At 42.2% G+C, this 27125-nt stretch overlaps 1 protein-coding gene across 1 annotated transcript in view; it reads right to left on the bottom strand.

Moving 5' to 3' along the window:
• Positions 1 to 27125, bottom strand: part of LOC117368307 — a 94533-nt gene that overhangs the window by 41553 nt on the left and 25855 nt on the right. Inside the window, exons 2-4 of the mRNA XM_033961883.1 lie at positions 22504 to 22565; positions 7349 to 7491; positions 5058 to 5186 (exon numbers count right to left, since the gene is read on the bottom strand). Of these exons, the coding sequence (XP_033817774.1) occupies positions 5058 to 5186; positions 7349 to 7491; positions 22504 to 22561 (330 nt within the window). The 5' untranslated portion in view covers positions 22562 to 22565. The remainder of the gene's footprint in view (positions 1 to 5057; positions 5187 to 7348; positions 7492 to 22503; positions 22566 to 27125) is intronic.

The raw sequence follows: 27125 nt of genomic DNA, 5'->3' as shown, positions 1-27125 counted from the left end.
AGTTTGTTATATCCCCGTTAGGTATTATCCCAAAGAAGGAACCCGGTAGTTTTCGGTTGATACACAATCTGTCCTATCCAGCAGGTTGCATGTCAATGACTTTATTGATCCGCAGCTATGTAGAGTACAATATGCCTCGTTTGATGTGGTGGTGGGTTTGGTGTGGACATTTGGTAGAGGGTCATTGATGGCTAAGGCAGACATTGAATCAGCATTCCGTTTGTTGCCAGTACATCCCACAGCATTTCACCTCTTGGGTTTCCAATTTGAGGGTCAATATTATTTTGACAAATGTATGCCAATGGGATGTTCCATTTCTTGTAAATATTTTGAGGCATTTTCCACCTTTGTACACTGGGTGGTATGGCAAGTGAGTGGGAGCAGTTCCATAGTCCATTATTTGGATGATTTTTTGTTTGTTGGGGCTCCTGCTTCTAGGGATTGTGCTGATTTGATGTCTGCCTTTCAAGCAGTGGCAGATGCATTAGGGATCCCGTTGGCACAGGATAAGTGTGAAGATCCTGTGACATCTTTGATATTTTTGGGGAATGAATTAGACTCAGTTCGAACGGAATCCCGGCTGCCTTTGCATAAAGTGCGAGTTTTAGCGGCAGTTATTGAAATAGCCTGCGCTAAGAAAACACTGAGTTTGAAGGAAACCCAAACTTTGGTGGGCCATTTCAATTTTGCAGCCAGAGTAATTCCGATGGGGAGAGTATTTTCTCGGCGTTTGGCATTATTGTCGGTGGGTTTGAAAAGGCCGCACTATAAAGTTCGTTTGACAAAGGATGTTCGTCAGGATTTGAGACTGTGGCATTCATTTCTTTTGTCCTTCAATGGAGTCTGTATTTGGCAATCGGCTGCAGTTTCTAGTTCTGATCTGCAATTGTTTGCAGATGCTTCTAGGGAGATGGGATTTGGAGTGTTTTTTGGTGGAGCTTGGAGGCGATCAGTGGGTCTGTGTTCCAGTATGGGTAGTTTTGGATACTTGGGGTGCTCGGTTGGCTAACAAGAAAGTGGTCATATTTTCAGACAATTTGGCTGTGGTTTCGGCTCTTAATCACCAGTCGGCAAAATGCCCTAGACTGGTTGAATTGCTGAGACTCATTGTGCTAGCGTGTCTGCGTCTGAATGTGTGTTTGCCGGCATGGCATATGCCCGGGATGTTCAATAAAATTGCTGATGCCCTTTCTCATTCACAGTGGTCCCAGTTTAGGGCGCTAGCTCCTGCAGCGGATGGCTTCCCGACGTCAGTGAGGGAGGAATTATGGGAGATCTTCCAGTGGGCGGTCAGCACCTCTTGCACCGGTCTTTAGCTCCTAATATTTGGAAATCTTATGCAACTGGATGGAGGTGTTTGAGGTTCTTTTTGGACCAGGAGTATGCTGGTTGTAGTTTCCCTATATCAGAACAGGCACTGGTGGCATTCATTGTATTTTGTGCCCATCAGGGATGGTTGTATGCGATGGGGTCACAAACTACGGCTAATTTAGCTTTTGTGTCTTGGCTATACCAGTGGCCAAATGTCACTGGGACATTTGTAGTTAAACAGCTTTTGAAGGGATATGCGTGGTCGGGAGTACTGACCTCGCTTGCGATGCCTTCCTATTACTTATGAATTGATGGTCTTGCTGTGTGGTCAGCTTTCCACTATTTGCTCCGAGTATGAAGTCCTATTGTTTCAATGGCCTTTGTAGTGGCCTTCTTTGCAGCATGTCAGGTGGGAGAGTTGATAGCGCCATCAAAAAAGGCAATGAGAGAATCTGATTTGCTTTTTCAGGATGTCATATTGGAGGAATCTTATTTGAAGCTCCATTTTTGGAGATCCAAAATGGACCAAGAGGGTAGAGGAGTATGGTCGGTGTTGAGGAGGTCGAATAATTTGGCGGTGTGCCCGATACACTTAGCATACCGTTATAGTGATGTTCGACCTTCTGGGGACTTTACTGGTTGGGGCATTTGAATAGGTTACCTTTGAAACGTTATCAATTTGCATCTCTCTATTTTTTGGGCCCATAAGCATGCCAGAGAGTCTCAATGGGGTCACAATCTGGGTCTGAATGAGGCTGGCATCCAAATTCGTTGGCTTGCTATTCGAGAAATGCTTTGGGAGCAGCTGCTGCCTACCTTGCATCAAGCTTATTGTTTCTCATCTCCAGTCCTTATACTAGTGCATTTGGGGGGCAATGACTTATGCTCTGTAACAGGGGTTGCATTAATTTGACAAATCAAGCAAGATTTATTGTCCATTGCCTGCAGCTATTGAGCGTCTTCGCAGGCGAGTGAATGCTGAAGTTTCCAAATTTATTGCTATAATGGGAGGTCTGGTATTGGTCCATGACCTCATTTCGATGGATTGTCCTGGCTTATTTCGCACGGATGGGGTACATTTATCTTTAACTGGGGTAAATATATTTCTTAGTTCGATCCAGGATTTGTTACAGAATTGTTTATTGGGCTAGTTGGCTGCAGTATTGGGGGGAGCAGTGACAAGAATTTCTGTCACTGCTTGTGGCCTAAGGGCCTAAGGGCAGAGCCGTTATTAGAGGCAGATAGAATATGAAGTACTATGATTATGAATAGTAAATATGTCCTTGTGTGTGACACCGCCACGAGGTGAGGTGGCTTGACGACACCGTAAGTCACTGGGAGTTAAGGGAAAGTTTGGGATAAGGGAGCTACTGTCGATACCGAATAGCTCTTTGAAGGAAATCATAAATGGTTAAAGTGTGAAGTTTACTGATGTTTACAAAAGTTTTAAAATTAATGTTTGAAAATATATGAAGCTGTGACCAATATTTGTCCAATTTAAATGATGTCCTGGGTTATTATATGTAAAAGAGTGATGTATTTCAGAATGGCTGATGTATGAGTCCCAATGTTATACTTGTAATGCAATTTCTTCCATCCATTTTTCATATACACACAATATAATCTTAGTACATAATGGTAACCACAAAATTTTTAAAAAACACAAAGCAAACTGTACGTTCAGAAAATGTATTATCATTTATATTCGAGGAGTTTTTCAAAGAGGTCAAGGCAGAAGACTTTAAAATATGCAATCAGTAACAACTATAGAAAAATAGACAAATATAGAGCAAAATATAGACAGCAGATATAAATTCACAAAACTGACACATTTTGATAACTAAATTGAAAATAAGAAAATAAAATTATTTCTCCTACCTTTGTTGTCTAGTGATTTCATGAGTCTCTGGTTGCATTTTCTTCTGACTGTGAATCCAATATTTCTTTCTTTCTGCTTCCTGCACGCTTCCTCTCCTCCGGACCTCATTCCCTTCCCCAACCAACATCACTCTCTCTCTGTCCGCCATGATTCCAATTTTTCTTCCTCTTTCTTCCACCCCTATCCATCTGTCTTGAGAGATTCAGGCATCTCTCCCACCCCTTCTACTGCCATATCCAACATTTCTCCCTCTCTCATCCCCCGGATCATGTACAGCATTTTTCACCACTACCCAACAGCCCCATGCCCATTTCTCCTTCTATCACTATAGGTTCCTTTTACAAAGCCGCGCTAGGGCCTTAACACGTGGAATAGCGCATGCTAGCTGCTACTGCCTCCTTTTGAGCAGGTGGTAGATTTTCGGCTAGCGTGCGCTAAAACGCATAGCGTACCTTCATAAAAGGAGGCCTATGTCCAATATTTCTCCCCCTTGCATTCCCTTCAATCTGCCCTCTCCACCACCATATCCAACATTTCTCCCTCTCATCCTTCTATTCCCCATGCATCTCTCCCTCACTCCTCCCTCTCTCTCTCTACACACAATTTTCTTTTCTTCCTTTCCCCATGTGCACCATTTCTTACTCACACACTCATGCCCATCAATTCTCCCTTTCTAATCCCTCCCTCCAATGTCCCAAGTTAGTGCCTCCATGTGTCAAGTTTGTGCCCCCGTCCCCCCTCCTCCCCCAAAGCTGACCTGTCCACAGAAGCTGCAGGTGCCGCCGGCAATCCCTGCCTGCCCCCCACCCACCGAAGCCACCACCACCGGGGGATGCCTTCCTGTCTGCCTGCCCACTGTACCACCCCTCACACTGACTCTGCCACCATGCCGGAGCCGACACGCTCCATCCCCCCCCCCCCAGCTGCAAGCCTTCCCCCCCCCAACATCAATTCTGACATTAGAGAGAAGGTTCAAGGTTGGACCAGAACCTTCTCTCTGATGTCAGAATTGACATCGGGGGGGGGGGGAGGGGGAGGAGAAGGCTTGTGAGCTGGCCATGTGCAGCATATGAGTCGCTGTATGCGCTGTCGTGGCCCATCCCAGCCGGAGTTGCTGCAGGGGGGAATGCAGTGTGTTGGTGACAGGGTCGGCTTTGGGGGGGTGTGCAGCGGGCAGCCAGACAGGGATGCAGTGAAGGATCCCCAGCAGTGGTGGCTTCAGTGGGGGGGCAGGCAGGGATCCTGGCAGGAGACAGGGAGGGATCCCTGGTGGTAGCCAGGCTGCGTACCCCCAACAGGCAGCCCATGTACCCCCAATGGTACACGTACCGCGTGTTGAGGAACACTGCTATAATGCATCATGAGTAGAGTTACCAGACGTTACGAATTGCATGAACATGCATTCTTTTTAGAGGACTGTCTGGGTATCCAGACGGATTTTTAAAAAGCAGCAGTTCGTCCGAGTTTTCAAGTTCAGGACCACGTCTGGAGGGCCTCCAAGCATACATGGGTGTGATGCAATGATGTCACATGCATACAAGTGATGTGATTGCATCACATCTGCACATTCTCAGAGGCCTTCCAGATGCAGTTCCAAGCTCAAGGAGAGAGGAGAAGAGTTTTTGGGGAAGGGGGGAAGGCCTAGGGTGGAACAGGGCATGACTTCAGCAGAACAGGGCAGGGCTGGGGCCACATATCTGGGTTGTAGCTTAACAAAATCTGGTAACCCTAATCATGAGAGGGCTGTCAGAAATCAAAGAATGGCCTGAAATATCCTTCCTAGAACTCAGCTGGCAGCTTTGACTTTCCCTGAGAGGAAGCAGCAGCAGCAGCACTTTAAGGCTTAAGTTGACAGAATGAACCTTACCGGAGTCCTGCTTATGTCCCTTTTTGCTAGAGCAGTTACAGCTTTGTAAATTTTGTGAGGCAGATTTCCAATATGTTCAATCACTCTCTGAAGAACGTTGTAAATATTTACATGATGCCTTAGGGTCAACTGGGAAGTAAATATAGAAGAGAGATTAGAATAAATTAAAGCAGGGTCATCCCCTGCACAAAAAAACATGAGCTGCATATCAAATTGTCTTAGAGCCTCTGGGAATTAAAAAATTAACTTTCAAGACTGTATCTATCTTGAAGAAAATTCATAAGGAATTTTCAGAAAAGCATACTAAATAATGAATTAGATTCATATTGACATGTCATAAGTTTCATGTATTCATGGAGACCAAGATATATTATTAGTGATTTATCAGATTTTTTTTTTCTTTATTATTATGTATTTAAACGACTCTTTAATTCCTTGAATTTAAACTGCACTTGAAAAATCTGACATACACAGCTCCTACCATCCTAATTTCAAATGATAAAATCTCCAGGACTAGATCCAACAACAGCTGGGTGAACTTACCTTTGCCAAAGAAAAATAACAGGCCTCTATACACAGCTGAGATGGTATAGAAAACCTGCTTTAGATGGTATGTCTCACTCTCTATCTAGATTAATAGCTCAAAAAAACACAGGAATAGTGGAATTCAATAATAGACCAACTTAAAACTCATCCACCTCAAAAAAGTGCTGGATACTAAAAACATCAATTGTTTGAATAATACTTATTCAATGTTAAACATAGGATACACAACCTACACTGCTCGCACAGGCTCTTTATTAAGTTTTTTTTGAAAGAGAGTGTAGGTTGTGTATCCTATGTTTAACATTTAATAAGTATTATTCAAACAATTGATGTTTTTAGTACCCAGCACTTTTTTGAGGTGGATGAGTTGTAAGTCACTCTCTATCTAGACCAGGGGTTCGCAGATTGAATCCATGCTGTTGATGTCATGCACTTAAAGCACTGGGTTTATAAATTCCTGCTAATGCCCAGGGAGAGATCTGGACAACGATCATAATAGTCCTATTTACCACATGGACCAGTGGCAGAAAGACCTAGTGGTTAGAGCAGCTGCCTCAGCACCCTGAGGTTGTGAGTTCGAATCGTACTGCAGCTCCTTGTGACTCTGAGCTAGTCGCTTAACACTTCATTACCCCAGGTAAACTGCTATGATTGTGTAAACCACACAGAAAAAGCAGTATATCAAATCCCATCCCCTTTTGTCCTTTAAGGAGTGGCTAATTACTTGTAATGTATTCTTTTTTTTTTTTTTTTTACACTGTTTGATATACTGCCATTCGCCAATCACTTCATGGCAGTGCACAAAATTCAGCGCAAATACTGCAGCACAGAGTCAATGACACATTCTGCAATACTCAAAGTGCATATTATAACTAGAGACAATAGGAGGGGACCAACTACTCAAAATTAAAAAATAGTAATTATGATGCATGGTATCTCTTATGCTCCTATTAAATATTTCCAAGTAAATCGATATCACTTCCTTATTATCAGGGCTTAATTTGTAGATAAAAGGTAGAACTATGGAACCGGATCAGGCTTGGGTGGGCCAGGAACAATAGGAGAAGACAGGTTGGATTGGGAACTGTTCTCTGCTCCGCTCCAGTCTCATCACTTCCTCTCCTTTTCTCTTCAGGTTGCTCAGAAGAGAGGGATAAAGCAGAATGCCCTTGCTCAGTGGCGTAGTAAGGGGGGGTGAGGGGGGCAGTCTGCCCCAAGTGCCATGTTGGTGAGGGTGCTAACACCCCTCCTCCTCTCCGCCCCTCTCTCCGCTGCCTCTTCCCACTCCTCCCCTTGTCACATTTGCGCCTCCCTTCCCCTGTACCTCTAGTTTACCACCGCAAGCAACAACTTCAATGTGTTCCGTGCGACCACTTTTGCTCTCCTGCTGATGTCACGTCCGAGTGCTGCACAGGAAGTGATGGCAGAGGCAGAGGCACTGGGATTGCCAGGAGAACGTTGAATCACAGCGGTGAACAACTAGAGGTATGGGGGAAGGCAAGGGGGCACACAGGGCAGGGGGGATCGGTAAAGGGGTGGGGGGGGCAGAAACAAGAGTGGAGAAGGGACACCTCCACCCCGGGCGCCTCTCATCCCGCTATGCCACTGCCCTTGCTGCATTGGAGTCTGAAAGCAAGCGGTGGAACTGCATTCCAGGCTGTTCCACCACAGATTAAGCTGTGCTTATTGTTAAGGGCACGCTGATTTGACTTTGTTTTATAACAAGAGGGAGAGCCGTGCCATACCTCTTCCTGCTGTAAGATCTCCAGCAGAATCTCTATCACCTGCTTCTGGTTGGCTAGTTCATATTGGATGATGGTGGTAACAATGCGATTCAAAGCTCTCTCGTCTGCTTCTCTCAAAAAAACAAGCATTCCATGGAGGTTACCTGAAATTATAAATAGAAATGATGCACAAATGAACAGTGGTGTTGAAAGAGGACTGGAATCGATCGAGGATTTGCTCTATCTATTTTTCACTTTTCAATAAAATCAGAAAACTAAATTACAAAATAAGGCTGTCAACAAGCATTAAGGAGTTGTTAACACTAGGAGTGGGTAACAGTTAAAAATGTTAATCATGATTAATTGTTCAATTAAAAACTTTTAATTGCATGGTTAATCACGCATGATCACAGCATGCAAAGGCAAAATAGAAGTTGTGTCGGGGAGGGGCAGGACACAGCAGGGGGAAGGCTTTTGAGTCAGACACAGACAGCATGCGGGAATTGCCGTCTCTGTTGGCGATCCTATGAAGAGCCAGACATGTTAAGCGAAAGATGGGGAGGTGGGAAAAGAGATGCTGGAGAGGCAAGGGGAGAGAAAGCAACGCTGGACAACAGACTGACCAAAATTTTTAACTTCCAAGTTGAAAAACGTAAATCATAGTTAAAATTTTAACAAATTAAATTGGGTTAATAGTGCACTAAACTAAACTAAACCTTAGGTTTGTATACCGCACCATCTCCGCAAGCACAGAGCTCGGCACGGTTTACAGAGGTTGAGAGGAAAGGAACTACAAAGAAGGGACTAAGGACCCCCTTTACAAAGCCATGGTAACGAGTCCTGGCGAGGCAAATGTGACGCAGCCTATAGGAATTGAACGGGTTGCATCACATTTGCCATGCAGGAATTGCCGGCTTTGTAAAAAAATAAAAATAAAAAATGGATCAAAATGTCCACCCCTAGTTAATGTATAATTCAATCTGCTTTTGTCAGAAGGTCAATTCTCCATACCAGTTGGGAAAAAGTGGTATTCCCTGTGGCTGGAAGATCATTGACATTTTTTTTATTTTTAAACATTTTCCAACCCAAAGAAGTATTGGAAAGAAACTATTCATAATGGGTTAAAAATGTCCGCCTGCCTGCTTATTCAGGGGCAAACTAATTCTCAGAAAACATAAATGTAACAAGACCAGATTTGATGTGTGTGTGTGGGCGGGATGGGGTGGGGGGAGAAACAGGCTAAAGGCACATCAAATTTGAAAATAGGCTAGATCAGATTGGGAATGCCAGAGAAATAAAGTCCTCAGTAAAGCGACCCACTGCATTTCTCAGAGAGAAGCAGTCTAGCAGCTGCAGCAAAGAAGCATTGATACATACTGTATACACTCAAATATAACTGAAATGGCCCCAAAATGGGGGTCTTGGTTTATATTTGGGTCAGCGCCCACCCAGCCACCTCCCAGATCTGTTGCAGGCCTCCACCAGGCCTGCTGTAACACCTGGTAAGTCAGGACAGGAGGGATCTCTCCCGCCTCCTGTCCCTGCTGACTCTAACAACTCTCAGCTCCCTCCCACCTCCCCAATTGGTAAAAATCATACCTTTACAATCACTGCTAATCCAGCAGTGAACCAGGGCAGGAGCGATCTGCCTACGCTCCTGCCCCATGTAGAGCCGCTCTCTGAATGGCTACTGCGAGTTCTCATGAGACTGCGAGAGCTCACGGCAGCCATTCAGATAGTGCCTCTGCAGAGCCTGGCAGGGGAGGGAGTAGGGAAAGGGGGCTGGGTGCAGAACCTAACAGGTCAAGCACTTGAATATAACCTTCCCCCCTCCCCCCCCCCCACAAACTGTTTATATTTGAGTAAACCTTTTTTCCTCCTTTAACAAGCTCAGAATTGAAAAAAATGAGAATTAATTGGGTGATAGGTGCCAATCTTCTTAGACATGATTCTACATAAGATAGTCACCTAACTCCAAAGTAGGTGTGTGTAGGGGTGGAGAAGGACTTAGGCACCACTAGGTGCAATTCTCTAAAGGACTTAGGCACCTATAATGTAGGCCTTTAAAACCCAGGCCTTCATTATAGGAATCAAGTTGATTCTGTAATAGATGCCTAAGTGTGATCGGCAAGAGACAGGCGCCTGTATTGAAAAACCTTCCACTGTAACTGTGGCAAATCGTACCTGTAAACTGAATGTTATATAGAGAGATATTAGATTACTAATATGTGTCAAGTTAGGATAAAAACTTGTATCGAAAAAACTTGTACCGTAACTATGACAAACTGTAACCCGTTCTGAGCTCTTTGGGGAAAACGGGATAGAAAACGAAACAAATAAATATCCTTTTAGATGCCATTTACAAAATTTCCCTCTAAGTGACTTGCTCAATATCACAAGCAATTGCAGTTCCCCTAGTTTGAGTCCAATGCTCTAAACATTAGGCTACTTCTCCACTCCTGTGTGTGTTTTACAAAAGCAACATAGATGCCTGTTTATGAAACAGGCACCTTGAACAGGTCTCAATAGCACATCAATGCCAGTGCACGTTTTTAAACTCGCTCTGAGGCAGGTGTCAATGTGTGCATGCATTCTTTCTTCCTAATTCTAGAAAGTTGTGTATCCAAATTACCAATAGTGGTCAACAGTTTCCCTCCCTTTCTTGCCCTTTCCAGAACAGCAGTCAGCATATCTATAAGAGAATAATTGTTGCCAGCACAGGCCCTCTAACATCCATGCAAGCTTAAGGCCCGTGGCTCCTTCCCACTCAGAACCAGCAGACTTTGAGCATGCGTGAAGACACACCAGCCATGAGCTGTTTTTTTGTAGATAGTGTGACTGCCATATCAGTGCAGGTCCACAATGCCCCCCCCCACCCCCACACACACACTTGTGACACCCTAGGTGAATGCCTAGCCTGCCTAATGATCAGTCTGATCCTGAAACCAGCATTGAGTGGTAACGCCTGTTGTTCCTTAGGCTTTCTCATCCTTCCCAGGATGTGCTAAGGCCACATGAATGCAATCTTTAGTCCCAACATTGAAGAAAACTCAGCTATGCCACAAAGGTTTCTTATAGTTTGCTCTCTCTGCTCTCAGTATTATGGAAAGATTTTTTTTAAGTTCAAATAGTTTTATTGAATTTTGTAAACAGTACAAAACACAAAACAGAAAAACTACAAAACTTGTATTGCAGTAAAACAGACAAGTAAGTGCCAGATGTGCAGGCTATATCAAATAAAGATTAGGTAAGGTCAGTATATAATACATTGATATAAAACATTGATGTAACCACATATTCTTAAAGAGCATTGGTAAAATTCACAGGTAACTATACATGCACCTATGCAATGATCTAGTTTGATATGCAATATGCCAAAACAGGAGACCAAACTTTATTATAAGTAGGATAAGAGTTAGTCTTTTCAGCTGCTATCTTTTCATATTTGGAAAAGAGACAAACCGTGTTCCACCATGAGTTGTGATGTAACAATGAAAAATCTTTCCAATTAGATAAAATGGATTGGAACGCTATAAGAAGTAAACATTTTAGCAACCTAGATTCATATTTATCAAGTTGATATTTCTGCAAAGCACTGGCACCAAAAATAACAATAGCAAGGGATATATCCTCACTAATATGCAAAATCTGGCTAATAGTACACCACACATCTGACCAGAATGACAGTAAATGATTACAACTATATAGCATATGTACTAATGTTCCTACTTCGGACATACATGACCAGCATTTATTTGAAGTAGAAGACCCAATTTTGGACAATTTGAGTGGCGTCCAGTATGCTCGATGATACAAAAACAGCGTAGTGTGCCAGATGGCAGATGATTTTAGAGCTTTAAATGATGAAAGCCAAATTTCTTCCCAATCGAGTTGCTCTACTGGAACCGCAACATCACGAGCCCAACTGTCGTATAATACTACTGGTGGAGTATATTTATGTTTGTGTAGCAGTTTATACCAAGCTGAAGCTTGACCATTTGTAGCATTGATAAGAACGGACCAGTGTAATAAAGTAGGTTCATCTTCGGTTAATTTAGTTTTCTTTAGATAAGCTGTTAAGCAATGTTTCAATTGAAGCCATTCATACTGGCGATTCGATTCTATATTATATGACTTAGATAACGTTTCAAAATCTATACATTGATTTCCAATTACCAATTGACCAATGGACCATATACCCTTCCTGCGCCATGACTTCCATTCAATGTAACGACCCTGAATTTGCAGGCAAGGGTTACGCCATATGGGTGACCTAGTAGTATTATTCCATTGAATGGGAGCAATTTTATCTAACTCCTGGAGAGCAGTTACAGTAGAAGATAGTATAATATTATTGCATGACACACGTTCCTTGTGGGCAAATGGTAAGTATCTGAGATTTTCTTCAGGTAATAAGGCACGTTCTAAATGTAGCCAAGCAGGCGTCTGTGAATCTAATGAATCATGAAACCAGTGAGAACCTTGTCTGCACAAGAAAGCCACATGATACTCATAGAGGCTAGGAAAGTTAACACCTCCATTTTCCTTAGTACACTTTAATTTCCTCAGGGCGATACGGGGTGTTTTGGCTTTCCATAAAAACTTGACCAGTGCTGCCTCAAATTTCTTGTAAGCAGTAAGAGGAAATAGGAATGGAATCATGGACAATATGTATGTGATCTTTGGTGCTAAAACCATTTTAATGGAATCCAAACGACCCCACCATGACAGTTTGAGTGGCGACCATCTTGTAGTGGTATGGTTGATAATATCCATGATATAGGAGATATTATAGTCCTGTGTATCCTCCACAGAAACTCCAAAGTAAACCCCTAGATATTTCAGTCTAGTAGGGGCATATTTAAGGCCCAAAGACCTGATATCATCTCCACAAGGTACTCCAGAAAGAGGCAAGACTTCCGATTTAGTCAAATTAAGTTTGTATCCAGAGACTGAGGAGTATACAGTTATTGTATTTAGGACAATCGGAATGGATTCTAGAAGAGTATATATTTGCACATCGTCTGCATAAGCAGTCAATTTGAGATTGAGATCAGCAATTTGAAAACCACGGATGGAGGAATTAGTTCGAATATCAATCAGCAGTGGTTCCAGAGCTAAATTGAACAGCAGCGGTGACAACGGACAGCCTTGTCTCGTTCCTCTTGATGGACGAAAGGATTCTGAAAAGACATTATTGATGCGAAGTCTAGTAGTTGGATGTGAGTACAGTACTTTTATCATTTGAATAAAGGATTCTTTGAAACCAAACCAAGACAATGCTTTGAAGAGAAATGGCCACTCTACCCTATCAAAGGCTTTTTCTGCATCTAGTGAAATGGTGACATAGGAAGAAGCCAAATCTGTTGTTTGTGATATAATATGTGAGAATAATCTTGAGTTATCACTAGCAAGGCGACCCCTCATAAATCCATTTTGATCAGGATGTATTAATTTTGGCAAAACAAGTTGTAGTCTGGACGCCAACAATTTCGCATAGAGCTTGGCATCTATATTTATCAACGACAAAGGGCGATAGTTTGAAACAAAGAGAGGATCTTTGTCTGGCTTTGGTAAGACAATAATCAGAGCTTCAGTAAAGGATCCCATAGCCTCACCCTTACTAATAAGATGGTTCAGATAAGATAATAAAAATGGCAATAATGTGTCCTGAAATGCCATGTAGAACTCCACTGGAAAACCATCTGGCCCTGGAGCTTTGTGTTTGGCCATGGATTTCAGCGTCTCTTTAAGCTGATTCAATTCTAATGGTGAAGACAACAACTCATTGTCCGTTTCATCAAGTTTGGGTCCAATAAGATTACTTAGATAATCCTCAATTGACGACATTGCAGGAGTTTCAGTTTTGTATAGATCTCTGTAGAAGCAATGGAACTGTTGACATATTTCCACATCAGAAGTTACAGTTTCATCATTTGGTTTCTTAATGGCTGGTATGCTTGTTCTTTCCAATTTCAACTTCAGATATTGTGCCAGCTGATGACCAGCTTTATTAGAAGTAGCATAATAGTGTGAAGATTGGAGAAGGACCTCCGAGGCAGCCGCTGTACTTAGATGTAAGTTGTACTCGTAGCGTAATTTATTTAGTTCTGCTTGTAGGGTGATATTGGACGAATCCGCTATATGTAAAGATTCTAATGACGAAATACCCAATTCCAAATCTTTTAATTTTCTTCTATACTCAGATTTTTTCTTAGCTGAATAGGATATGATTAGTCCCCTAATATATGATTTAAATGCATCCCATGTGACTTGCCAAGAAGTCTCTGCAACGTTATTATTGACAAAATATTCACTAATATGCATGGTAATGTGCTCTATAAAGGCGGAGTCTTGCAGTAACGAGGAATTAAACCTCCATATGCCAGGAGATTTTGGAGGAGTAATGTCGTTCAAAGTGATTGTAATAGCCGAGTGGTCCGATACAGCCATCGGCTGAATATCAACAGAATCCACCTTATGCAGTAAGGTATAGCTTAGTAAGAAGTAATCAATTCTGGAATATGATGCATGAGGTGGAGAAAAGTATGTATAAGCCTCCTCATTTTGATGATGTAGTCTCCATGGGTCAACTAATTTCAATTGATATAAGAGGTCTTGTAAGCAATGCCATGCTCTAGATTTTCTGTAAGAGGACTTAGATTTCCTGTCTTTCACTGGGTCAAGAATTAAGTTGAAATCTCCACCAATCAGTAATGGATGTAAAGCTACATTGCTAATGTCATCTGCCAGGGCCTCAAAATAAAGTGGACAGTCTTGGTTTGGTGCATATACATTATAGGTGTGTAAAGTACAATTGCCCACTACTAAGGTGACACGAAGCCATCTGCCATCCATATCATGTGAAGAAGAAATTATTTTGACATCTGGACGTTTTCTAATCAGCGTAATCACACCATTCTTCCTTCCGACAGATGGGGAGAATAGTGGAGTGTATGCCCACCGTGGGGCAATCTTTAAGGCTTCAGCATCAGTGAGGTGTGTTTCTTGATAGAATATAATATCAGGTTTGAGCTGTTCAGTATAGCGTATTATTTTCATCCTTTTCACAGGATTGTGAAAACCCTTTACATTTAATGAAAAACATGTTAATGACATCAATACATAATAACAAAGATGCAAATTGAAGCAGCAATTATTGTAAGAGATGGCATAAAATCAATATACCAACAATTGATAGCAATGTACCTGGAATAGAAAGGGCGAACAGAGACTGCACAATCAAAGATCACTAATAACTGCAATAACATGAAAAACTGTTCAAAACAGTAGAATAACACTATGGGTCAGAAAGCTGACAAGTAAGATAAGCCTGAACAGCAGGCTCCAATGGAACAGGGATGAAATAAGTTTGGCTTCATTATCACATCATAATAAACAGTAAGGCAGCAGTAATACTTATTGTATAAGTATAATATGAACTGGGTAACTCAGAGAGAAGCAGAGTAATTTAATGCATAACACCAGGTTAAGTTTTATCTATAGCAGTGGGTTTCACAGACTCAATAAAATCTGCCAACTCTTCAGGATTGATGTAGTCTTTGGTGGAGTTATTATAAGTTACTCTCATGCGTGCAGGGTATAACATACCAAACTTAGCACCAAGATTTTTAAGTTGAGGTCTGTATGATAGTAACAACTTCCTCCTCTTCGCAGTTTCTTTGGCCAAATCAGGGATGAGCAGGATTTTATTTCCTTCAAATGTTATGGGGGAGTGTAATTTGGCCTGTTGCATTATTTTAAGGACTTGCTGATGTCTCAGTAAGGTAACCAACACAGGCCGGGGATACTTTTTGTTAAAGACATTGGTTTGTGGCAGGCGAAATGCACAGTCAAAGTCTAACTTAGTGTCATCGTTCATTTTCAAAATCTGGGGGAGAAGAACTGCTAGGAAATCCACGAGGTCACAAGCCTCCCTACCTTCCGGTAGGCCCAAAAGACGAAAGCTGGTTCTTCTCGCGCGGTTGTCTGCGTCCTCAAGGGCACTCTCCAGCGCTGCCACGCGATTCTTTTGTTTAAGCAGAGATTTAATAGATGTCTCAGCCGCCGCGGTTCTAACTTCCAAAAGCGCTGTTGCAGATTGCACGGATGTTAGCTCTTCTTTTAAGGTAATGAAGTCAGCCTTAAGATCTCCGACGTCTTGCTTCGTTTCTACCAATAATTCTTTAATAGATCTCAGCTCACCCAAGATGGCTGCCGTAGCTGTGTCGTCGGGCTTGTTGGCGTCCGCTTTCGATGGCGACGAAGGCTCAGCGCTTTTGCGCTTGTGGGGCTTGCCGGCAGACATTTAAGCATGCGAGGAGGGAATTTGCACTTAGCAATTGGTGATAATGATGTCTATTTGATTGATTTTTGATCCCGTTCCGGCGGAGCTCGCGTGATCAGCTACCTAGCTCATCGGGCTCGCTAGCGCCCCCTCCAGTATTATGGAAAGATGATATAAAGCACATAAGCAAAGAAGACTATAGTGATGTCTGTAGTCAAGTAAGAGCTCTGTATTTTTTTGTAAGGACTGAATGAATGTGATTTGGAAAACTTAGTACTCAGTGTACTTAGTAAGTCAATGTACGATACAAATGTCATTAAATGCAAATATAATCAATGTAACCTTCTGAGTAGAGTTCACAGGAAGAACTTAATGCAGTGGCAGGTGCCATAGAAACATGATGGCACATAAAGGCCAAATGACCCATCTGCAGCATCTACTATCTCCTCCTCTCCCTAAGAGATCCTATGTGCCTGTACCACGCTTTCTTTAATTCAGACACAGTCTGTCTCCACCAGGAGACTACTGTATTCTATGTATCTATCACCCAATCTGTCAAAAAGTATTTCCTTAAATTCCTCCCGAGACTATCACCTTTTAACTTCATCCAATGCCCTCTCATTCTGCAGCTTTCTTTCAAATGAAAGAGACTTGCCTCATGCACATTTGTGCTATGTAGGGAAGGAGTGGAAAACATGAATTAGGGATCTGCAAAAGTTAGAAGAATGGTCTAATGTCTGATGACTAAAATTAAATTGAAGAAGTGCAGAATGATGCATTTTGGGGGGTGGGGGGGGTAGAAATCTGAGGGAACCGTATGTGCTGGGAAGTGAGAGTCTGATAAGCACAGACGGAGAGAGGGACCTTGGGGTGATTGTGTCTGAAGATCTAAAGGCATCTAAACAGTGTGATAAGGTGGTGGCTGTAGTCTGAAACATGCTAGGTTGTATAGAAAGAGGAATAACCAGCAGAAGAAGGGACATTTTGATGCCCCTTTATAGGTCATTGGTGAGGCCACACTTGGAGTACTGTGTTAAGTTTTGGAAGCCATACCTGGCAAAGGATATAAACAGACTTGAAGTGGTCCAGAGGAAAGCAACCAAAAGAAGTACGAGAAGAGACTGGAAGACCTAAATATGTATACTTTAGATGAGGAGGGATAAGGGAGATATGATACAGAGCTCTGGGTTTCTAGAGAATGTACAGTTGGGCAGACTGGATGGATCATTCAAGTCTATATCTGCCGTCATTTACTATGCTACTATCATATCTCCCCCTCCTGCCTTTCCTCCAAAGTATATATATCAAGATCTATAAGTCTATCCCCATATACCTTATGACAAAGACTACTACAGGGGAGAGTGTGGCACAGTGGTTAAAGCTACAGCCTCGGCACCCTAAGGTTGTGGGTTCAAACCTACGCGGCACCTTGCGACCCTGGGCAAGCCACTTAATCCCCCATTGCCCCAGGTACGTTAGATAGATTGTGAGCCCACCAGGACAGAGAGAGAAAACTGCTTGAGTACCTGAATAAATGCCTGTAAACCGTTCTGAGCTCCCCTGGGAGAACGGTATAGAAAATTGAATAAAAAATAAAATAAAATACCAAATATTTTAGTAGCCTTCCTCTGGTCCGACTCCATTCTGCTTATATCTTTTTGAAGGTGCAGCCTCCAGAACTGTACACAGTATTCTAAATGAGGTCTTATCAGAGTCTAATACAGGGGAATCAATACTTCCTTTTCCTACTGGCCATACCTCTCCCTATGCAGCCTAACAGCCTTCTAGCTTTCACCATCACTTTTTCAACTGGGTTGGCCATCTTAAGATCATTCTTCACAGATGATAGACAGCCTCACACTTCATAAGTACAGGGTGCTCAGCAGAGCATTCATGTCATAGAACACGAGGAAGTTTCTTTTCCCTTTTGAATTAGGTACCCAACTGACAAGTCTGTCACACACAGCATTAGCGGGTTCTCTGAGGAAGCCAGGACGGCGAAACGCTTCAGAACCCCGCTGGGTCACCGCTGCAGAGACATTGAAACTAAATCTGTTTACTTATATGAGCTTTTCACAAAACTTTTGACTTTGGACTTTATTTTTACATTATAGAGATTTAAGAATTACTTATGAATCTATGAAGTTATTTAAAAATCATTTATTCTAACAAGATGGTGCAATGACTGATTCTATGAAAGTTTATAAAAGGGTTTTTCCCTATGCTGAGTTATTTTACTCTACTTTTGGATTCTAAACGCCATTTTTAAACTGTATTAATAACTATTATTGTTCCTTGTTTGCTGTTTGTGCTACATTTCCTTTGGAACAATATTCAGTTTATTCAATTACCCAGTTGTATTATATTGGGCATCTTAAGATCATTACATACTATCACACCCAAGCCCCTCTCCTCTTTCGTGCACAGATGTTCTTCGCCCCTTAAACTGTACCATTTCCTCATTTTTTTGCAGCTCAAATGCCTGACCTTGCATTTCTTAGCATTAAATCTTAGCTGCTAAATTTCAGACCATTCTTCAAGCTTCACTAGGTCCTTCTTCATGTTATTCACACCATCAGGGATGTCTACTTTATTGCAGATTTTGATATCATCCACAAAGAGGCAAATCTTACCTGACAGCCCTTTCAGCAATATCATTTACAAAGATGTTAAAAAGAACATGCCCAAGAACTGAACTATGTGGCCATACCACTGGGAACATCTCTTTCCTCAGAGCAATCTCCACTGACTACTATCCTCTGTTGCCTTCCACTCAAGCCAGTCCGTCACTTTGGGGCTCATTCTGAGGGCACTCAGCTTATTTATTAGATGCCTTGTATGGAACACTGTTTAAGGCTTTGCTAAAATCTAATTATACCACATCTAGTGCACTTCATTTGTCCAATTCTCTGATCACCTAGTAAAAGAAATTATCAGATTTGTCTGACATGACCTGCCTCTAGTGAATCCATGTTGCCTCGGGTCCTGTAATCCACTGGATTCTAGAAATGTCACTATTTTAAAAGCATTTCCATTAATGTACCATATATACTCAAATATAAACTGACTCAAATATAAACCAAGGTAACCTTTTTCCCCAACAAGAGGAGAAAAAAAGTTTGACTTAAATATAAACCAAGGGGGTTTAATATTCAAGTGCAGTGCCTTTGCCTTGCCCTTCCCCCCTCCCTCCTCCATTGCTGCTCTGCACCCAGCCCCCCTTCCTCCCTGCCAGGTTCTGTACCATTTCCCCCCTCCTTCCCGATGACTTACAGGCCTCCACCGGGCCTGTCGTGAGACCTAAAGGAACCAGCGGTGTCTGGATCCCTCCTGCCTCCTGTCCCAGCCAATTCTAATTATTTTTATCACCCTCCCGCCTCCCCGTATACCTTTTAGTTTCCCTAGTGGTCCAGTGACCTTCCTTCACTCCTGCCCATGCAGAGCCGCTAGCTAATTGGCTGCCATGAGTTCTCGGCAGATAAAAATAATTAGAATTGGCTGGGACAGGAGGCGGGAGGGATCCATCTTGTCCCGGCCACCGCTAGACTACCAGGTCTCACGGCAGGCCCGGTGGAGGCCTGCAAACATGTTCGGGAGGAGTGCGGGTCAGCACTGATCCATATACAAACTGAAACCCCCATTTTGGGCCTTTTTTTTGCCCAAAAATCTCAGTTTATATTTGAGTATATATGGTACTTACTACAGAAGTCAGACTTACCTGCCTATAGTTCCCTACTTCTTCCTCGTTTCTGTTATTCTTGAACTGACCCTAGTAACATGATAGAAACTGCCTGTTGCAAGGAAGCTGTTGTGACCTTTACATTCATAGACAAGACATGGCTCCTTCAGACTGGGGCTTCAAGCTCAGAGCCTAGCAACGGTTGGCTTATTAAAGATCGATGTATGGAATACCTCCACCTCTAAGCTGCAAAAAAAATTCCTTGTGTCTTGTACACCTTATGGAGCCTGTACCTCTATTTCTGCGCTTGGACAACAGCTGTGGCTGCGCCTGCTGCTATCACTCTTCAGCCTCTTCCTCACCAGTACCATTCTCCTTTCTTGCATGTCCAAATAATACTACCACCTGGCTCTGGGAACTGTAGAACATATGATGAAAACCACAAAGCGGGAGCTTCGTTTCAAACTGCCAAAGTTGTCCCTGGATATTCAAAACACAGTGAAATAAACGTCGAAAAAACAGTCCTAAATAGCTAAATGTAAACAATTATCCAACATGGCTGCCCTGAATATTGGTATAATCTGCTTACCCTCAGAATGCCACAAAATGGCTAGGGTATTCTGTTTGGTCCCTTCAATGCCTCAAGCTCTCATTTTATTGTTCCTCCTGTTACGGCATTATGGAAACGCTGAAAGTGGTTTATTTGACTGAATAACATGGCCAAATACATCTGCTTACACTTTTGTTATTTCTATTTCACAGCTATGAATATTTCTATTCTAATCAATCTCAGTGTTTCACTCTTTTGGTTGGATTTGGGTAGGGTTGCCAGATTTCCTCTTTGAAAAAAGAAAACACCTGGCCCTACTCAGTTCTACTTCCAGCATCGCCCCGTTGCACCCCCAGTCCTTCCCTCATAGGAACCTCCAGTTTCCTTCCCCGAGCTCAGGGCTGTGTCTGGAGGACCCATGACACACTCACATGTGCACGTGCATATGATGTCATAACATTGGCATCTGCGTATAAGCAGAGGGCCTCCAAACACGGCTCCGAGCTCAAAGACTTTCAAAACCCGGACAAACTGCCAGGTTTTGGAAATCCCTCCAGGCATCTAGACAGTCCTCTAAAAAGAGGACATGTCCGGGTTTTCCTGGACATCTGGTAATCCTAGTTTTGATGAGATTCTTCTTTCCTATCTGAAGAGTCCTTGAACCCCCTTCTGGGCGACGCCTCTCTTTCCTGGTTGAGGGGCTTCCAGATCTGTCCCTTTACTCCTCCAGGCTGGGTCCTCCAACTCCTCCCACTTAAACAGTTTCTTCACACGTCTCTTAGAGACTCCCAGAAGAATCTCCTGCCTTCTGCTCTACAACAGAGGCATTTTTTTGAAGGGTTACACATTTATTTATTTATTCAATTTTCTATACTATTTTCCCCGGGGAGCTCAGAATGGTTTACATTAATTTATTCAGGTACTCAAGCATTTTTCCCTATAAGCATCCAATGGTACCCAGACTTTCAGAAATGTGCACACACTTCTTTTCTTCCCAACAGCAACTTCCTTGTACTTCCTTACAAAGAAAAGTAACATTCTACCACGCATTCATTGAAATCTCAGTATTATCCTTCCTCCCAGATACAATAAATTGAATAGCCAGTCCCATTAGTACACCAATTTAGCCTTATGCAAAAGATGGGTCAAGACCACAGACTTATTTTTTAACAATTTTATATGCAAGCTCAACCTGAATTATATTTCCCAAAGTTTGCCTTTAATTTATTTTTTTATTTATCAATGCAGCAGATATGCAAGGAAACATGCAACATTGTAGAAGCATACCAGACTATAAAAGAGCTAATAACAAATGATATATAATATTAGCAACTACAATCAAGCGTAGAGTGGTGGCTCTATGTAAACGTTTTAATAAACAAAGCCGATTTTTTGAGTCAGCAGTAAGACCATTTGTCACTCTTTGGACAAGGTTTTATTTTTCCGTGACTCAGAGTTCAATAGTTTATCTCTGCAATTGGCATTATGGCCTCTAATGCTCGCTCTTTATTGCTCCATCTTACTTGTAATGAAGCTTATTTTCTGAGAGATGCAGTAAGAGTGCTTGTCATATGTCTGGGAATGGTTTCATATATCACTTCTATGGTTTAGCGACCAACAGTTCATTTCTGTGGTCAACATTATGTCCCATATGTAATACCGTTTGCTGGTAATCCAGACATGATATTTCACAATATGTGCTTTAGTGACTTTTTTTGACGTAAGGCTCTAAAAAAATGTCTTTCCATTTTCCACAATTATTTTTGGATGAATATATATTTATTTTTATTAGACACCTTATATGCAATTTACCATTTTATTACATTAATTTATATTTGGCTTTTTTTTTTGTCTTTTTAGTCTTTTATTTTACATGTGATTTGACTCATTATAAGGTATTGTTTTATCTCTTCCAACGTTGGTTATTTTGGATGGATTATAACTTTATATGTGTTTTAACTATGTTTTTATATTTGTTTATATATTTTGTTAATAAGACTCCTGATTCAGGCCCTCTGGCCAAAATACGGTCCATGTCGAGTCTCTATATATTTGTACAACTGGATATCAGTAAATTACCTTGGATTCGGACTGCTCTGCTTTATGTCTTTTGGATGTGTTGATTGTGCAGAGGCTGCTATTCCCTACTGACCAGTGGATTTATGTAAACGTTAACAGCATTCAGTCTCTCTGGTGGAACTCAAATCCAGAGGACTAGTCAAAGGCTCTATACATCCCACTGACTTCCTCCCCCCAATTATCCCACATCAAACAATCATATCCGCATATACTCTCTAACCAGAAGGCAGTAGCTGCTGCTTTTTCTCCCTACCAAAGACTTGAGTACATCACCTCCAAAGCATTCCCAAACTTGACCAACCCTGACAAATGAGGTATCTGAATCCAGACTCCCTACATCATGATACTGCATCCTTGGTAGTGGGGATAGTACACTACCTGGTATTCTACAATAGTTTACCTTTCTTAGAGTTATTATCTAAAATAATGAACAATGTGGGTAGTTTGTAATGCCCACTTCAATGAAAACAACTCAAATACAGTTCATGTGTATATTGATGAAAAATACAGACCATCTCTGTGTCATGTGTACCTTCCAAAAATCTGGTGTGTCCTTCAGTGCTTTGGGTTCAAAGACTCACCTTCTGTTAGAACAAACTTCTCTTCTATCTCCAACGAATCTTGTAAAATGATGTCCATTTTCCTATGAATTGAAACTGTATGTTAAGAGTTTGAAAAATTTTGTATAGTGTATTCAGCAGCTACCTTTCTGGACTTCATATTTTTAGAACAAAGATATGCATTTTGACATTTTGAGTTCTGACAAATAAAAAAGTGATAAGAATTACTCTAACAGTAGTGGCATCTGGGGATGACGCTGGACCAGCACAAAACCAATTTCTTTTTAGATCCGCAATTCATCAAGTCGTTAGGACTTGAGCATGAGTAAATGGCACCTAACAACAACAGTGGCATCTGTTGGAAGCCCATTCTATGAAGAAAAGTAAGTGCCTACTTTTCTTTACAATGATTTCAATATGTCAGATGTTGTGGGGTCATCTAGAAATAAAGAGTTTTTGGATTCTCTACAGCTATATCGAACCTAGTGCTTACAAATGAGGAGAATGTTTCTGATGTTATAGTGACTAAGTGATGTGGTTCAACATTAAGACACATGTGAAGAGGGATTATTCAAAAGAGTATGCTCCAGACTTCAAAAAAGAACTTTGTCAAGATAGGGGAATACTTCAAGAATTCGAGGGGGGAGGTAAAAAGCAGTGGGCACAACTGAAAGGAGCTATTTTAAGGGCAATAAACTTTTCTTAGGAAAGTAAATTAAAGCAAGAGGAAAAGAAGGATCTCAAAAGTAATGGCTGATAAAAGTACAGTAAGAGAAAAAACCAACAATGAGGCCAGTCTTCATAAACTACAACAGATAGCAGAAAAAAAAGACAGGAAGCAATATCTAGAAAAACTAAGAAAAGCTAATAAAGTAGTAAGGAAAGCAGCTGGAAGAAAAAATAGTCAATATGGTAAATTGGGGGGATGAAACATTTTATAGATATGTTGATAAGAGGAAGAGCAAAAATGATATTGTGAACTAGAACAATATGTAGAATCTGATAAGCAGTGGCTAACCAAAGGGGGGGGGGGGGACGACACAGGAGGGGCAGTCCGCCCTGGTTGTACACTCTAAGGGGCTTCACAGCAGGTAAATCGAGTCCAGAACCTCCCGCCCTACTCTGCCACTGCTGCTTTCCTGAACCATCAGCATAAGAACATAAGAAACGCCTTCACCGGAACAGACCAAGGTCCATCTAGTCCGGTGATCCGCACACGCGGAGGCCCATTTAGGTGCTCCTTGTTAGAAACCCGGATTTCCCGTATCCCTCAATATGTTTTGCAAGAAGGTGTGCATCCAACTTGCGTTTGAAACCCAGAACAGTAGCCTCTGCCACCACCTCCTCTGGGAGAGCATTCCAAGCGCCCACAACTCGTTGTGTGAAACAGAACTTCCTAACATTTGTCCTGAACCTGCTGCCACTCAGTTTCAGGTTATGACCTCTTGTCCTTGTCACATCTGAAAATGTCAGTAATGCTGTTTCCTGGTTAATTTGGTCAAATCCTTTTAATATTTTAAAAGTCTCTATCAGATCCCCACGCAATCTTTTCTTTTCGAGGGTGAACAGTCCCAGTCTCCCGAGGCGTTCCTTGTAGCGGCAGTAAACTTTAATTTCAGTCATCATGGGACCTTCCTGCAACTCCTGATGGTTGCCGGTCCACCTCCTCCAACATCATTTCCTTGTTCCAGAGTAGAGCTGACAGCTGCGGGGAGGTGCAGCAAGGTCCCACGATGACTGCATTTAAGTTTACAGCCGCTGTTGCTGGTTTAGGAAAGTATATAGCAGTGGTGGAGAGGTGAGAGGAAAGATACTCAATGGCATTGGAGTGGAGGAAGGGAGCAAGAGACTGGTATGGAAGGGTGGTGGAGGGAGAGAAAGGAAGAAGATACTGATGGAATTGGTATGCAGGGAGAGGGAGAGAGAAACAAGGGGAAGGATACTGGATGCAATTGGGTTGGAGGGAGAGAAAGGGACAAATGCTGATAGAAGTGGGGTGAAAGGAGAGAGAAGGGGCAGATGCTGATGAAAGAGGGGAGGATGAAGAGAGAGTGAAAGGGCAGACATTGGATGTTAGTAGGGTGGTGAGCCTATGCTGGATGGAAGTGGGGATGGGAGAGAGAAGGGAGCAGATACTGGATGGAAGTGGGAAGGAGAGAGAGAAAGAGGGGAGCACATGCAGAAATGAAGTGGGGAGAAGAGAAAGAATGAAAGTGGAGAGAGGGAGCAGACACTGGATGGAAGTAGAAAGGGAGAAGATGCTGGATGGAATGGGTAGAAAAAGAAGGCACATGAGCACATGATAGAAGGAGGGAATAAATAAAAAAAAGGGCATATGCTAGATGGGGGAAGAGGATAGAATTCATGAAATACTGGAAGGGGTGATGGAAAGAGGTAGCAAGCTGTAGGTAGACACAGTGAAAAGGGAAATTGAGGACTGGGTAGTAAGAACTTAATGCAGACAGATGCAAGAAATATATTGAGAAGGAAGACAAGGGAAGAAAAGGAGCGAGTGAAATGCCAGACCATGGGGGTGTGGGAGAGGGAAAGGAAGGAGAGGAGAGCCATTGGGGAAGGGGAGGGAAGGGAGGAAGATGAAAGTCAGACCAATGGGGGTGGAGGGAGAGATGGAAGGGGGAGGCAGACAGTTTCTGGAAGGGGCATAGAAGGAGAGAAGATGCTATATAGAAGGGGCAGGGAGAGGATAGACAATGGATGGAAGGAAGAGAGTGACAAGAAGATGAGAAGAGCAGAAACCAGAGAAGACAAAGGTAGAAAAATTTTCTATTTATTCTTTTGCTTTAGGATAAAGTAGTATTATAGCTGTGTTGATAAATATTTATAAATAGAAAATGTAAATAAGGTGATCCTTTTATTGGACTAATTGTAATACATTTTTTATGAATTCAGAGGCCAAAACCCCCTTCCTCAGGTCAGGACAGGATACCGTAACAGCAGTATACTTTACAGAACAGTGAAAAGGGGTTTTGGCCTCTGAAAGTTAATTGAAAAATGTATTAGTCCAATAAAATGGTATTTTCTTATTTTCCATTTTTGTTTTATCCCCCTCCCCCTTTTTGGTCCCCTTTTATGAAGCAGCAGCAATATTAGCTGACACTCATAGGAATTCTATGAGCGCTGGTGCTTTTACTGCCACGGCTGGCAATAAAAAAAAGACTAACGCGGCTTCATAAAAGGGAGGGAGGTTATGAAGCCATGTTAGGGTTTTTTATCGAAGGCCGAGGTGGTAAAACCTCCGAAGCTCATAGAATTTCTATGAGCGTCAGAGCTTTTACAGTTGCAGCCTCCAATAAAAAAAAACTCTAATGCAGCTTCATAAAGGGGGAGGGAGGGTATTTGCTAATTTGTAAAGTGATGATTGCTAGTTTTCTGGGTTTTTTTCAAATGTACATCTGCTATCTTTATATTTTGCACAATATTAGGGGAAATGCATCACTGTTTCTGTGCAGAGTCCAGCTCCTTGGTGGTTCAGTTTAACTTATGTCTACATATTTCGATTTTACCCCCCCCCCCACTCTTTTACAAAATGGTAGCAAGGTTTTTAGCGCCAGCCGCAGCAATAACCGCTCCAACACTCATAGGAATTCTGGCTTATTTAGTTATACAATGGGTGAGTATGTAAGATGTTGCCTTTTCCTAGGTATGCTCTTGTTGTGCAATGTGTTGATTGTTACTAAAAATCATGTTTTTCATATAGATGATGGGGTATCAAAAAATGTTGGGCTCGGGTGTCACATATGCTAGGTACGCCACTACTGATAAGGATAAAGCGAGCTGCCTAACAAATATTCCTGTTTTGTGTTCAGGATTAGGATCACAGAAGGCAAATAGGAATGGATGTGTCGAAGACCTTGAACAATTTTCAGAACACTGTGTTTGTGAGGACAAAGTGATGAGGACAGATGAGCTACATCAGAGGATACCGAAGGAACTCAGGAAAGTTCTAGAAGTTCCTCTATCTGACCTTTTCAATGCTTCTTTAGAGTCTGAAGTGATTATGAAAGACTGGAGCAAGGTGGATGCATCTCCTCCACAAAAGCGGGAGGAGGAGTTTGGAAACTACTGACCTCTGTATTGAATTCATTAATGGAAATGCTCTGCAAGAGGATACGAGGTGCTACCCAAAAGTTCGGGGAATGTGAACAGCGCACGCGAACTGGATATAGAATGCCCTTCCACTGCTAGAGCTGTCTAGCAGTATGCTTTGTGAATCAGTGTGCCAACGGGCGTGCAGCTGAGTGGTCGCGTTGTTGTGTTCTGTGCGATTTTGTAAGGTTGTGTTTGGAGATACTGCCATGTGCCAAAACAAACCTTTCTTTAGTACAAACGCTTCAAGGACGGATGAACATCTGTCTACAGCGATGACCGTTCTGGACAATCGTCAACAAGCACAACACTGGAAACCATAGCAAAAGTTCATGAGACTATCTTTGCAGATCGCAGGCAAACTATCCACGATGTTTGTGAGATAGTAGGACAGTCATATGGGACAGTTCAATGAATTTTGTCGGATGAATTGAACATGAGATGCATTTCTGCTAAATTTGTGCCAAAACTGCTAAATGGTGAACAGAAGGCCACTTACACATCACTCATTGTTTGACAATTCCTGACTTCCAGAA

Source organism: Geotrypetes seraphini, chromosome 1 (assembly GCF_902459505.1).
Source record: "Geotrypetes seraphini chromosome 1, aGeoSer1.1, whole genome shotgun sequence".
Classification (NCBI taxonomy): Eukaryota; Metazoa; Chordata; class Amphibia; order Gymnophiona; family Dermophiidae; genus Geotrypetes; species Geotrypetes seraphini.
This window is presented reverse-complemented; position numbering and strand designations above follow the sequence as displayed.